This window comes from Lipophrys pholis (genome assembly GCF_963383615.2).
Source record: "Lipophrys pholis genome assembly, chromosome: 10".
NCBI lineage: Eukaryota > Metazoa > Chordata > Actinopteri > Blenniiformes > Blenniidae > Lipophrys > Lipophrys pholis.
Genome location: NC_137640.1, coordinates 19,914,587 through 19,930,619, shown reverse-complemented (window position 1 = coordinate 19,930,619; position 16,033 = coordinate 19,914,587). Strand labels below are relative to the sequence as shown.

Below are 16,033 nucleotides of genomic sequence, written 5' to 3'. Positions count from 1 at the left end.
TACAATAATTGCTATTTTTGGCAGTCTTGCTATTCTTTACTTTTGTCTATTGTGAAAACAGTTGTAGAGCTACAGAGCAGGTGATGTTGGTGTGGCAATGGACACTATTTCACCAAACTGGCGTTTACTGGAGGAGAAGTGCCAGTTTGACATGAAGAGCAAAAACACTCAAAAGAAAATATAAGCTATTTATCAATTGGCAGGATTCAGTCAGACTTATCACAAGTAAGTCATCGATAACAAAAATGCTGAGGTTCATGAGCGTTTCCTTTGCTGTGAAGCCAGCATTTGACTGACATTGTAAAGCAACTAACCTTTATCAAAAGAAATACTGTACACATTAAAATGCTCACAGTTACATCACCTCATCTTTGGTGAACACTTGGCACTGCATCCAGACTGAGGCAAAGGCTAGATTTCCTGAATTATACTGACCTCAGTTAGAGAAGCATGTTGGCATATACACACAAGCCTTTGCCTCTAGTTGTCAGGGCATTCCCATAATAAATAAAATAATCCAGACATCATGCTTTTTCTCAGAGGCTGGGAGCCCTTATAAAGACACATATGTCTTTACAGCCTCAAACTTTTTTTCCCTCCTTCTGATATGCTGTTTGCAGCACAATGGCTAAAGACCAAAACACAATAAGTTTACTTCTGGCCTTCGGGTGGAGATACTCTTCAAAGAGATTTGTGTAATCCAATTTCTCTATTGACTATATCATAACAGTCTGAAAAGAATAAAAAACACTGTGGTCATACTGGTCATGTTTTGCACTGCAATACATCAATGTGAACTCAACTGGAGGACAAAAAACAAAGATAATTCCATATCTCTAGTCTCAACTTTTTTGTGCTTTCATAACAATGATATCTAGGTCAGCCCAAACCAAAACTAAGTTCTATGTTATGCGAAACCAAATGAGAGTGGCCTGAAGAGGTGATGTTAGAGAAACTGCGGTCAAACTGTGAATGCATTTCGAGTGACTAAGGGCACATTCATTTCCCTGTTTGATCTGGACCATAGTTCTCTTCAGGGACTTTCTGGGAAAGTCCGCTTCTTTTGGGCATCTGTGAACGCTCCCCTGAACTCTGATCCGGCTCAAACAAGGGAAATCTGGTCCCCTTTAAAACATCAGTCTTGGTTCTCATGCAAGTGGACTTTCCAGGAAGTGACGTAGAACACAATGCATTTGGGTATGAAACAAACAAAGCTAACTGTGGGGACTAGAAGAAGCAGGCACAGAAAGAAAAAGTTGGAAATGTCTTGCAGGCAGACGTGTAGTGACGAACAAGTAAAGAGGAAGAAGTAGTGAGAAAGGCGGTTATTGATATCTGGTCTGAAAGCTATATATTGAGGTTGTTTGTGGCTACCCATTAGCCACGGGCTAACTAGCCTAGCCAGCATGGGCTAAAGTGGAGGGACTTCCGCTTTCGGTCCGGACCAATCAATGAGCCGTGTTTCTTCTCTACGTCCTCTCTGGTCAGTGTTTGTTTTGGGCGACAACGCCCCCAAATGAGCAGCTGTTGTAAATGCATGGTGTTTGATCTTCTCTCAAAACGCAGAGTGAACGCAAACCGAACCAAACGAAGGTTTGAAAATTATAAATGCATGCTCTGCCTTTCAGTAACTCATGTGAGAGCAAGCTGCAAGATTTTATAATAATTAGCTACTGACTGACATGACTTGATTGAATTTACATCTAAAAGGCATTATAAACACAAAGCATGACATTTCAGATTCTACTAGATTCTATACTGTATTTGCGGATATAAAATTGTTACAGCCACTCTACCACACAGTTATCAAAAACTATAATTACAGTGTTGAAAAGCATTTGTCTGATATAAAACACTGAGTTACAAAATTCTCAGGATTATAAACTATGTAGACCTGGCAATGTCACCCTGATAATCACTTATGTCAACATATGTCCAGAAGCCACATCCGCCTTTTTTCTTCCTTATTTAATGTTCCAGTTTAGTTTACTTTCAATAGCTGCATGTCTGTTTTGAGAAGCTAAAGCCTGTCTGAGTTTTCATTTTGCTGACATTTCCCTTGAGAAAGTGCATTGTGATTTCTTTGTGGGCCAACTGTCTCATCTATGAAACAAGCTGTAATTTGGTTGCACAGGAAAAATCTAAACATGTAAACAAAGGAATGGCAGAAACAGATGCTACAGCAGGGGCATTTCCACGTGCTCGAGTGTGTGCATGTGTGTATGTCTATGGATGTGCACGTGCACGTGCACGTCACAGCGTGTGAGTGGATTTAGTAAGTGTCTGACATCCACCCAGTGCCAGTAGTTTTGATTCACAGAACGCCGCATGGAACATGGCAGACAGCCTCGCCATAATGTCATTGGGGAAACTCATCCAGCTTAAGTCGTTTGATCCTGCGAGAATCAAACGAACTGAGAGAGTTCAGAGAGTTTTATCCTCCAACACTGGGGAGATGTCAAAACAAAGCTAAGGAAGATCGCCAAACTCAAACTAAATTGCAACATGGGCAGCACCATTGCTACGGCCAAGAACGTTAAAGTTGTTACAGAGAAGCGTATTTTGTATCGTTTAATTCTTCCTACTATCCCCTCACCCCCCGGACATTCATCATACATGTTCATGTTGCCAGTGCTATGGTTGCTCTACATTCGGATAGCTGGCACCTAATTGGGTGACGAGAATACGTCATATAACAGAAAACAGAGACAGATGTAGGTCAATTCCTATTTTTTAGAGAAACTACGGTTAAGAAACTATGTTCACATTCACCCCTAATTCAATTAGCTTCATTATAACCCTGAAATCAAACGACTGTCATTATTACCCTGAAACTGGAAGAATTGGTTAAGGATGATAATGCTTGACACTGTTTAGATACTGTTTATTGTTCATTGCAGGCTGAACTGCTTTAAGAATTCACTAGTACCAACCTCAATCAGAATCCTAAATGTGTCCTGCAATAGTGTCATAGATCATGAAGTTGCTTTGTCAATAATGCAAACTCTAAACTGGTTTCTTCCATTCTCTCTTTCTTTCATGTTACATGCAAAATCACAGACCATTAAGTCTAAACAGAGAATCTACCTGCAATCAGTGAACAGATGAGCACTTTCAATAATGTGCATAACGTGATCCAATCTGCATTCCACCTCTCTGAAGTTGACCATTGCAATGCATTTTGTGAAGTACAAACAGAGTGACAGAGAGAATAATATATTAAGGAAAAGAAACTCACGTTGGCCTTCCTGGCACAAGTGTGGGAAGTGGATCTGGAAAAGAAGAACATATTACATTTTTTTCAAAAAAGTGTAAACAGTTAATGTTCCCATGTTTCTCTCTGTGGAATCAGCCAGCAACAAGAAAAATCGGCTGAGACGATTGTTGCGCTGGTAAGCAATAAACACAGTAGTAGTAAGTGACATCTGCATGTTAGGAGCAGGTTTTCTAATCCTGCCCACCTTACTTGTGCATACGTGCTAATAATAAAATGCTGCTTACCAAATTTGACATACAGCACACCTGTAGTGGACACAGTACCCTGTGTATTGGTAGCCATGCACTGGAAGTAGCCCGTGTCTGTAGTGTCCAGATTTCGGATACGGAGGCGTGACCCGTACATTGTGGACCTGTAGGAGACCCGTCGTGGCTCCTGCACCACAGGGGCATCATTCTTCAGCCAGCGGATTGTTGGTGGGGGGTTGCCGGACACGCGGCAGAAAAGCTCCGCTGTATGGCCCAAGGAGGTCGTTAAGTTGTTCATGGGAGCTTCGAGACGGATGAAGAAGGGACCTGGAAAGTAGCAGGGGTAAGATTAAAGGAGAGCATACGAGCGAAATAAAGAGAGAGTGGAAAGCAGCAGGACAGACTGAGATAGGATAAAACAAATTTCAAATTGAGGCCAAGTGCAAAGAAAAAAAGGGAAATACATCATTATACACTGAGCCAAGACATAAATCAAACAACACTTACTGCACTATATCAGAGCCAGACATTAAATAAAACATGCTGTTATATGAAAAAAAAAAAAAAAAAGAAGAAGAAATGCGGTGAAACAACTCAGTGCTCTCACACACACATATCCAGATCCTGATTTTGCAAGTTACTTTGTGGTTGCCACTGTCGTGACACCTAATTTTACTTTTCGTCATGGCTGCATGTTGCCAGGAAGTTTTTCCCAGCATGCGCACGAGGTAACATCACCTCTGTTGAATTTTGTGAACAGGGAAGTACAAACAACCTTAAGGTCAAGTTCAAAATGTCACACAGGTTTGAAACTTAGTTACTAGTGTTGGCAAGAGGAACCATTACGAGTTAAACCTTCTTCAATGTGTCTATGTTTTCAAGGAACTTCAAAACAGTAAACCTACCCTCAAAGAATAAATCTATTTAAACTAATTGTGAAACCAAAGTATAATCATAACATGATTGTATTGTCTTAGAAAATACTGAAAAGGAAAAAGAAAGGCACTACTACATGATTATCCCAGGGACCATATTTTTCACTCATGGTGGTTAGGAAAAAAAAAAAAAGGCAATTTGGAGGGCCACCTAAGATTTTAATGTGCAGGAAAAATATTGGTGTTAATGTCATGTAAAAACCTCTGGAAAGTTCCCTCAACCCCAAAAACCCAACTGAGGTATGCAGAAATGCTCCTGGTTACACAAACTGGCCAAAATAAACAAGGCAGGAGAAGCACATACAGGGGAATCTCAAACGCTCGTCTTATAAACACTGGTGTATATGAATAAGAGGTTGATGAGCAAAAATAGAGGCTCACACCTATTTACGATGGTACAGGTCCACATTTAAATCATTCCTCATTATACGAAATGAGTGCAAAGACAGTAATCAAGGAAAGTTGGACAGCACAAGCTCCCAAAAACCTTTACAGAGAGCAACATCTTGATGTCTAAAAGAAGTTTTTTCCATCAAGGTCATGGCTGTCAATTTGAGTATTTGAAGCCGATCCTTGCTTTGAGCAAAGGCATTGTACATTTTGAACAGATTAGCTGAGATACACAGAGAAACATAGAAAGACACACAACCAAACACTCACATTCACTCCTACGGATAATTTAGGGACACCAACTAACCTCATAGGCATGTTTTTGGACTGTTGCAAGAAAACTGAAGTATTTTTGAAGCCAGGACTATATGGTGCTATCAGTTAACCTGCCCACCTAAGTGGGGGTCCAAGAGGACCATCCACCCTCTGTGAATTACACTGCCCATCTCCGAGGAGGTACAGGAGGACCTGCCTCCGTTAGTCATGAAGGGCTTCCAGGAGGATCTGCCACCTCCTGCTCTGCCCGTGGAGTGGCATCACCATTGTTGCAACAGCATTACTGTCCTGCCATCACAGGGGCTTTTCTGTCAGACCCCTGCCACTGGGGTGATGACTGCCAAACTGAGGGCCAAAGCACCTGTTGCTATGGCCCTCAGTTCCACCCCCAGAGGGGTTTGACTTCAGCCACCGACTTGCCTCCCAAAGGGCCTTCATGGCCTTCGATCCAATGCTCAGTGTTGCAACAGACCTCCTGCCCTGCCATTGCCGGGGCTCTTCAGTCAGCCCCCTGACACTGGTCCCCTGCGTGGCACCTGGAGGTGTTTTGGCCCTTAGTTCAGCCCCCGGAGGGGTTAAACAACTTCTGCGACTGATTTGCATCCCGGAGGGCCTTCATGGCCTCCGGTGGACAGCTCAGCCCCCAGGGGGGACTTTGTTGCCATCAACCTGTTGCCCAGCACCAGATGGGCTTTTGCCCTCGGCCTGCTGCCCAGCATCCAGAGACACTTTGCCACCCAACTCAGGACATAGAGGGGTTTTATCACTTTTGGAACCATGCTTGGCTCCGGAGGAGCTTTGTTGCCACTGCCTGTGCTACACCCCTAAATGGATCTGATTGCTCACAGTGTTTCCTTGTGGCCCCACCTGAGGGGCCCATCTTTTCGTCCAGTTCTGTTGCCACCACACAAGTTGCTCTGTTTAGCTCTACCTGTCTCTAGGGCAGCCCAGCCTGCTTGCCCTATTCCCAGCCCTCTCTTGACATGTTACCATGCTGCCTCCCTAAGCAGCCTCCCCAATGTGTGGGTTGTCTGTTTAACTCCACCACATTTTAGACTGTCTACATCACTTCGATTCTTCAGTTTGGACTTTATCCCCCTCTCCAGACCCCTTCCTCCCAACTAGCTTGGATTGGAATGACCCTTAGGAATGGCTGGTGTTTTCGCTTGTATTTTGCCTTTTACTTTTTAATTAATTTTTTGTTTTTTTTGTTTTCCCCTGATTTCACAACTCCATCCATCCATCCATCCATTTTCTCCCGCTTATCCGTTTCCGGGTCGCGGGGGTGGCAGTCTGAGCACTGCCACCCAGATCATATTGCACCGATTAAGAACCTTTCCGGCAGGTGGTGAGCCCACAGGAAATTACACAACTCATTTCATGTTATGTTGTGATCCTCTTTGAACAATCACTCCTCCAGTCACATCTTTTACTCTTTCTCCTCCCAATCATTTGTGTGTGTAGTCCTATGCTCCTGCCTCTTGTTCATTAGCTTCACCCCAATTGTGCAAACTTTGACTCGATTTCCCTCTTTCTCTCTGTGTTGATGCTTTACCCTCTACTCATGTGTCAGATGGTCGTATCCTATCTGTTCACCAACTCCATATCTGCGATCTGTTCCTTTGTCTGCTCAGGTCACTGGATGAGTCCTGCCCTATTTCCTGCCACACTAGATTTTTGGTTCTTCCTGTAGATTACTTTAGACTTCAGCTCTTTTTTTTTTTTTTTTTTAAAGTCCTTTTGTCTTTTCATCATCATCATCACTGAAAGCAGTTTTTCTCTCTCTTTACACCCATTTATATTCTGTACATACCATTTTCTAAAACCTTGTTCCAAACTTGACAGCACAGCAGGTCAGGGTTCAATTCTACTTGAACCAAATTCATTTTTGGATATTACCATATCTTCTAATAATGTACCTGCTGCAGTAAATTATGCTTTCTGCATTTACTTTAGTGCTGCATTGCTCATGTAGCCACAAAATGTCTAATGTTGAGACAAATTTGAATAAAGTTGTTTTTCGATTCAACCCAGCCACAAACACAATTTTAAAAGCGACAACATGGAGGAGCCCGATTAAAAGAAAACAGGAGGTGCGGCAGTATCTGGAGTTAATTTTGTGTTTCTTGGTTTTTATAACTTGTTTACTCAGCTGCATTTCCTTACTCTGTATCTTCCTTTATGTTTCAATTGAATCTGTAGAGTTGGTTTATCTTGCCAAGTGTAATCACTTTAGAAGCCAAGAAACAACAAAGAAAAATGAGCACCATAATGGGAGGCTAGAGTGTATTCCTTATCTATAAAGCAATTACAGCTCATCTAGCAATGGCATTTTCTCATTAAGTCTCAGTCCGCTGTCTTGTGTGTGCTTCATTTCTGGCACGAGCAATCATGCAACTCCAAGATGTAAACATGTGCAATGATGCAATGACCTCAGGTGTGGAGTACTTAATTAATACAGATAAAAAAAAAAAAACATCTTAAAGGATATGGATTTTCACACAAATCATTTGATACATTATACAAAGCTATATTTTTGGCTTCGGGCATGGTAAATATTTATATATTTAGCTGCTTTATGCAAATAGCCTGGGGAAGTCTTACTGATTCAAATTAGGTTTTTATACAGGGTAATAACACACAATAACACACAAGTGACATGCTAGTGTAAGACCACGCGTCCTGGAAATAAGCTAGTATCCACAATTATGAAATTAATAATGCAACTACAATTAATAACATTTCTGTGACCTTGTTGCCCTTTACTTTTGGTCCCTGAAGTGTCCCTTAGCTTTTGGGCAGGGCAGTTTTAGCTCGTCTCGACATTACCTGCCATCTATTTGGCGACTCTAAATAAACATCATCAGAAATGTCTGAGTGTCAATTACAACTGCTTTGTTGCTGCTTCATATTGTTGTCATTATTACAGGAGGCTTTTTCTTTTAGCAATTGATGCTATACTGGATTCTGAGCACTGAAAATGCGTCCTCCTTGCAGTGTTTCATTGCTTGCATGCTTACCATATGAATATTGATGTTTATAATGCCTGATTAACTCAAACAGACTAAAGGCTCTTCCATACTTCCATACCGCATTGCGCATCTGCAGACTGCTTTGGACTGGCACATGAACCAGCGTTCTCCTCCTTTCATAAAGTTCTTGATATTTCGCGCCAGCAGTTCTGAGCCATCTGGCTATCTTTATACTTTTTTAAATTGGGATTGCACGGATGGGGATACCGGTGGATCTGCTCACAAAAGCTCTCCTTGAAGTAGGCATCCATTGTTGTAGTTCATTGCTGTGGTGGACGCAAGGTTGGTCAGTGTGTTCAGTCACAAGATTTTTTGGTCCCAAAAATTGGGCTGCAAGTAACTAGTTATTTTTGTACTTATAGTTATAAAACAACTAGTTATATTATAAGTATAAGTACGCCTTACCCCTGGTTTAAGTTTATGATCTGCCACACTGAGTGTCATAGAAGATGTTGAGACTGCTAGAAAAAGCCTGTTAATGTGCAAGGATAACGTTCTTCTGTTCGGTCGCCGACAGTCAGGTGAGAAATCAATGAAGCCGATGGAGCATCGAGCACTTATACACTTACAGTTATAGTAGCTATTGTGTGTTGGGAAACAGCTAAACATAGATAGAGTGTGGACAGGGCGTGGAATTTTACATCCATGGGAATCTGAAAACTATTGTTTTGTTTTTGTTTACATGAGTCAAACTGTGCAGTATAATTTCTGAGACTGTGGAAAGATGACCTTAGGCGAGCTTGGGTTGTGAACTTGTGACAATGGCTTTTTAAGACTACGCCAAGATATATCATCACAATTTTTTTGTCATAACAAAGAATTGCCTGATTGTCAAAATAAGGTTCAGATAAGAGCATTAGGACCTCACAAATAGACCATAATGAAGCACCACACTCGGGTTTACTCCAATTGTGTCAAACGTAACAAGTGTGAATGCACAACTAAACACATGGATGCATGAATGGACCCACACACCTGTGCACACCCACACATTATTGTAGCTGGTACTCTCGTTTTGTCAGTATTATTACAAAACCTATTTTTAATGACATTATTTCTGTTTTTAACTTTCTGGTATTAATGATGTAAAGCACTTTCTGATCCTTATCTGTGAAAGGTGCTATATAAATATAATTTACTTACGTACTTACTTACCTTATGTGGCCAACTCTAACATTTACCCTTATCTAATCGAAATAACTAAAACATTTTTTAAATTCACTTTATTGGGACATTTTTTGGCTCCATAATGCAAAACACTTCTGTGGTTCAGTGTCTCATCACGGTGGCATTAGTCTAAAATAACTGAAAACACACAAATGCTCAGTATTTAGTGTTGACACCAGGCACAGAGAGGTGCAAGTAAAGGTCAGTTTCACTGGGTGACGCCCTCATCTCAATGAGGGCCCATGACATGTTCATGCAAACTTCTGTGTGTGGGAGTGTACTTCCATTATTTGACTTCCAAACTATCAACACAAAGCCATGGAGGTCTGCTGGGAACCTGTGGCCATACACTGTTATGAATGTAGTGGACCAAATCCTGCCTACACTTTGCAATGCTTCACTGACTGTTGAATCTAAGTACAGTATCTAAAAACAAAACAGAACAAAACCCATAAACAAACTTATTCTATAAAGGCACAAGTGTTTTGCCAAAAGGCAGCAAGGTCAAGCACTCTGACTCACTTTATCACCATCTCATTAGTTGAGTTGATGGAAAAGAAAATGGTTTTTGGAGCTGTGTGTCCGCACACTTCATTAGCTGTTATAATCACCAACAATAAAGCAGTGGGGAGCAGAGCGGGGAGAAGCAGGAGAAGACGAGAGAAGAGAGGTGAAGAGGAGAAAGAGAAGAAAAGAAATGCGTCCGCCAGTGTCTGTGTAACAAAGCCACTCTGTATGTAATTGTCTCATGGTGAGTGTTGTGGTATTTGGCACTAAGGGCATGCTGAAACTCAAATCCTTTCTGCAGAGTGTTCTTTTAATGTGGCAGGCGACTAAATGGTGCCCTGTCATCAGCCTGCATTTTCTCGCGGTAGTTTTGTACAATCAAACGCTCGCATGCAGGCACACAAATGTAAACATGCACACACCCACACAACCGCAACATACACAAACTATACATGCTCAGAACTAGTCAAGTTACACAATCTTTTAATTGTACCTTTTCCACACATGAATATAAACCTGCGTTCAATAACGTGCCGAGAACAGATCTGCCAGTCCACATTCTCTCAGCAAAACCTAAGTGGCTGCACAGCTAACTAAACATTCATAGGAGATATACAGATGACTGTAGCACTTCCAGCTACAGCTAAAGGTGAATTTCATTAAAGTTGGGTCGCTTTCCAATAGAGAGAGGAAAGAAAGTATGTGGAGAGAGAGAGAGAGAAAACAGCATGAAAACAAAACAGAAAAGCAGAAGAATAGGAGTGAAAGAAATCCCAAAGGAAAATGAGTTCAATAAACTATCATCACCGCTGATTTCAGTTCAATAATGAGCCTCTTTCACCATGATAACTTCCTGCAACTGATGCATACTGATAAAGCCACATTACCTGAATACTGTCTGTTTGGCCAATCAAAACCATTCCCTGCCTACAGACAAAACAAGTGGTGCAATCACCATCCATCCATCAGATAAGAAACAGATGTTGATGTTAGGGGCTGAGTTCAAAATGACACACACACACACACACACACACACACACACACACACACACACACACACACACACACACACACACACACACACACACACACACACACACACACACACACACACACACACACACACACACACACACACACACACACACACACACACACACACACACACACACTTTTTTCTTCCATATTTCATGTTGTGGAAAAAGAGCACTTTGCTTTGATTTACTCTTTATTGTATTCATGATCTCTTAAACATCTTTGATTGGTCACCATAGTTCTATTCACTTAACTGCTCAATCATGACCAGAAACTACTGTCTTCATTCTTGGCTTTGTGTTCAACTTGTCTTATACACTTAAAATCTGCTGTAGGGAGGATGTTGTGGGGAAAGCTGACTTGAAATAAGATGAATTAAGAAAACCAGACAGAATGAGCGAGCGAAAATAAAAGACATCTTCAATAGAGTCACATTCTCAGGATCTTCCAAGTCTGGATGTCTTCATGAGGGATTTGGCAGATGTTGAGCGGAAAGAGCAAGATTTGATGAATAACTCTGGCCAATAATATCAAGAAAATTTGATAGATCGACTTAGTTGTTACTGCAATACTGACAAAAGAACTGCAGCTTTTAATGCTTCTTCTGCTAGAATCTGCAGTACTAAACTTCAGGATGCATATTAAGTATCACTAAACTTTAAAGTTTTTCTGTACTTTCTAGAGGTAGAAAAGATATGCTGGAAAACTAAGCAAATATTAAGGCATTTTGTTTTCCATACTGCATCCCACACATTGTGCTTTGTCCAGGTCACCGTTCAAGGAGTCTTAAACTCAACTTCATGACAAATCTTTTTTTTTTTAAGCTCATAGGAAGAATATCCTAACTGACTTTCGGCAAAAGGCAGGAGGTACATGAAACTGTGGCACCTGAATAAACTATTCAGACCGATATGGTAGGGGCTACACATAGATAATGCACGTATGAGCCAAGTTCAGAGAATTGACAATTTAAGGGGTCAACTTAGCAGTTGACTAAAAGATATATGGAAAATATAGTTCGCAGTGTAAAAACGTGTATTAAAGCATGGCTACAAATATCACCAATTGAAGTCTGGGCTTTGGCAACTTTCAGCTCCAAGTTAGTATGTTCTCACTATGCATCCATGTGTTTTCTTTCTCCAGGTACGACAATTTCAACTCATAGCCCAAAGACATGTGTTTGAGCATAATTTGTGAGTGTGTGTGGTATGCTCTCTCTCTATTTGCTCTGTCTATAGCTGACAAACCATTCAGGGAGTACACTGCCTTCACCCATAGTCTGCTTGGATCAGCTCCAGTGCACTGTGACCTTGAGTTGGATAAAGTGGTATAGAAGATAAATGTATGGTTGGATGGATGGTACACTCTACCTCAGAATTTACAGCATTGCGATGCATTTGTGGCTTCATTGAAACAGGATGAGTAGATCAATGTGCAATTTCATTCCATTCAAGTCCATTCAAAGGATGTAAAGTGTCTATCACCTTTTGGGATATATTTGCTACAACACATGTGGGGTTACAGTTAACAGTGCATGTGTGAATTTGTATCTATCTCTAGGTTTGGAGGAACTGCTTTATGCAGGGAAGAAGAGTATGTTGATGTGGATTTACCATCACTGGAGATGTTCCATGAAGTGGCAGCGAGCACACTGGGGTCTTGGGCAAACTCTGAAATAGAAAATGAAAATGGAGAACGTTAGTATGGCTTTGGATGGATGGATGGCTAATCTTTCATTACTTTTGTCATTTTTGGCAGTTTTATAAGACAAAGGGAGAATAGAAACAGCAAATTGTGTCAAGCCTAAATATAGCTTTAGGTTTAACGCATTACTTTACTGAGAGGCTGTGTATGAACAGACGGTCGCATCAAGCCATGAAAGACCGGCATCCACACTCTTCCTGAATGCAGATGATTTTGAAATGTCTTATCTATAGCCCTTAACTGTAGTTATTACTGATTTGATATTAATATGTAATTATTCAAAAACCTTCCTTATAAGAAATGGCGAGAAACGCAAAGATAAATTGCTCTTTCAGCAATAAACAACAGTGGTGAAAGCATTGTTTCTCATGGAGCTGAAAGGTTTTTATGTATAACTGGGAGCCTATCAGCACACCATGTGGACGCATCTCTCTATTATTACCAGCTGACGACAGACAAATCCTCTGCTTTTTATTACAGGAGAGGAGACAGAAAATGGGCTCCACTGTGCAGTGCCGCAGGTCATAGGTGATTCCCAAAAAGTAAAAAAAAAAGGCCAACATGCAGGACTGACAGGCATCCTGGAAAACAGCCGATTCTCGGTGCAAACGTATGAGAAAAATATCTGCAGCTCAATTATCTTATGGCACAGTCACAATTGTGACAGGATACTGGGTGTGCGACTTTCTGTTGGGTCCAGATTATGCTGGTTTAATAGATTTTGAAAAGTGAAATTAATTTTCCCAGTTTTTAATCTTGTGTTCTTGTGTCAAGCGGCCTTTTTTTTTATCTGTACCGAATGACTGCCTCAGTAAGTGAGGTAAAGTAAGAAGAACAGCTCAGAGATTGTTGCAAAACCACTCCTAGATCTGAACTCGTCTACTGGTTTTCTTCAGAGGAAAGCCATTGACATTGCCATAGACCCAACTCACCTGGGTCACAGTCTCAGCCTCAATCTCCAGATAAAAATACAGGACAACGAAAACAAGGACTAGTAGAATGTGGAAAAACGTCTTCCCAAAAGCTGTGACCACCTCTTATGCTTACTGTCAACAGAATTCCACGTTAAATACATCCTCTCTGCTAAGACACCCCCAAGGTATATATACCTCAACTTACATACTTGTATATTTCTCATAGATCAGTCTTAATCTACTTTTTCAATACATACATGTAGTGAGACAGATCAAAATAATTTCGTTGGACAACGGACATTGACACTAAATGTCTAGTCTATAAATAAATAAATAAATAAATAAATAAATAACCCTTCCTGTAAAACAGTAGCAAATGTTTAATCACAAATTCTGCTGAAAATCAAGGCTAATCTAAACCATCCTTTATATATTTAAGACTTTTTTATTGTAAAATGTATAGAAATAAAACAGCACAGATTTGACAGACAACATAAAACGATAAATGAGAAAATAGGGTGAGGGTCCCGAGCGTTCAACAACAACACATGAAAAAAATGCATGTACACTGATGCACCTGAATACAAATAGTGGTCTGTTCATACTTGATGTTGCACAAAGTGCCAGGATTTGTTCTTGACAAGGCACAAAGAAATGAGCATGGCCTTCAACGTCATATAACAGACAGAGCTGCAGTCTGGGTGACAGTCGATGTGAAACTCTGCAGGCGAGCAGGATCTGGAGAGTGACACAGGGTCATAATAATTGGGTGATAATGTGTTTCACACGTACTATGTCAGGATGGTGGCAGTTGTTGTTAATAAGCAGTGCTTTAGGCCTCTGCACCTGCTAGTGAGGAGGTGTGCAGGCTTGGTAACAGGCTCACAATAATAGGCGAGTAGCTTTAAGAGCAACGGGTAACATTGTTGCACACAAAAAAATCCTGAGGGGAGAAGATAATGATTATGTTTTATCTCTTCATTAAACGTTGTGTTTCTGCCAGTTAATCTAAAGGGCGCCGAGTATGGAGCTGAAAACGACTTGTTGTTTTGTTCCCTGAGGCTGCTAACACGACAGTGTATTATAGCGAGCCAGGGCCCCAGGTGAGTCTAAACTTACTTTATGTTCTGAGGTGATAGACGCTAAGAAGCCTGGAGCTCTGTGCTTTACAAAGGACAGAGGAGAGGGAACGTTGCAGCTCACCAGCTTCACGAACACAAAGCCAGCCAAGTGCAGCCAGGTGAGAGTTCAATAGAGGGGGCTGGACAGGGGAAAAGTACTGGAAAAGAGAGAAGGAAGAGGGAGGAGGGAGGACTACTCTATGGTGAAGTTCATGAAAACAATATGAATGAGGTGCAGTCATGTGCTTTGAAGGGATAAGCATTATTTCAGGTAGAGTTTAAGTTTTGCTCAAGGACAAACAGGGGCACATGATGATTTTATAGACTTCAGATTTCCATAAAAACAATCATCCAACTTGACACAAGGTTATTCACTCAGTTCTCTTCTATTTTATCTCCTCTCTATTTAGGTCACATCTGGACTTCTTCATTCCAGCAATCATCTGGGAAAGCTGGGATGAATTGCGGCACAATTTGGAGATTACCTTCCTAATGTTCTGCAGCAATGGAAAGGTCAAATTGTATTAGGCCCACGTGTTAATGAGGGACACAAATTGGCAGCTCCACAATGCTTGTGTCAGTTTAAAAGAGTGGCTCTGCCTGGTGTGGTTTCAGCCACTGATTGTATCACAATTCAAATTTTGATGACTTGACCCATAATTGACTGGAACTCAGTCGGATATAAATAACAGGAACATTTTAGTAAAAAAAAAAAAGAAAAAAGGAATGTATTCCGACGTCACATACAAGAATGTCCCTCTGGAATTAATAAAGTATTTCTATTCTATTCCTATTTTAGATGTCACAAAGCACTCAGAAGATCAGTCACTCTCAAAAACACATGAACACAATAATGATGACGACGAATCTGCCATGCTGAGTGCTCAATTGTGAGAATGTGGCTCAATCTGCCAACCTCACTATCAAATGACGACCCACTTGTTAACCAAACTCTTTCATACTGAGAAGAAGACACACCATCTCGTTTACCGAAGCTCAGATCTATAAATAGAGGTTTGAGGTGCCATTTATTCAGATTGGAAAATGCTATGAAACAGGCTTCTTTAATTCTGCTGATGGAGTGGGATGGCAAAGCAAACCGAGAGACACTCACTTTGGTTTTATTAAATAGGAGGAGAAGATTCATACTGTATATGGGTTTGATCTCTGTTTGCCCTGTGATGCACTGGCGACTTCTCGAGGGTGTACCAACCCCTCGCCTATAGTTAGCTGGAATTGGCTCCAGTGCCCCGATGTGTGTTCTTTCAGCAAAATGACTTATCTCAACCACCAAAACCCCTCATTTTAAAATGATGTCCCTTCAAGAGCAGAATAACCTGGAAAACAGTGCAGTGGACAAAGCGAAATGTTAAAAGTTCAGAGGATATTATTATATTATTTCCATCTTTTACAACTGACTACCACTCCTGGTGGCAACGTATACAGCACACGGTTAAGATCCCTGTGAGATGTCCAGACAATAGACA

At 41.0% G+C, this 16,033-nt stretch overlaps 1 protein-coding gene across 1 annotated transcript in view; it reads right to left on the bottom strand.

Annotated features, from left to right (window-relative positions):
* The window catches only part of ror1 (receptor tyrosine kinase-like orphan receptor 1), a 131,435-nt gene that overhangs the window by 28,789 nt on the left and 86,613 nt on the right, over positions 1-16,033 (bottom strand). The window contains exons 2-4 of the mRNA XM_080473540.1: positions 12,421-12,477; positions 3,502-3,792; positions 3,239-3,272 (exon numbers count right to left, since the gene is read on the bottom strand). Of these exons, the coding sequence (XP_080329666.1) occupies positions 3,239-3,272; positions 3,502-3,792; positions 12,421-12,477 (382 nt within the window). The remainder of the gene's footprint in view (positions 1-3,238; positions 3,273-3,501; positions 3,793-12,420; positions 12,478-16,033) is intronic.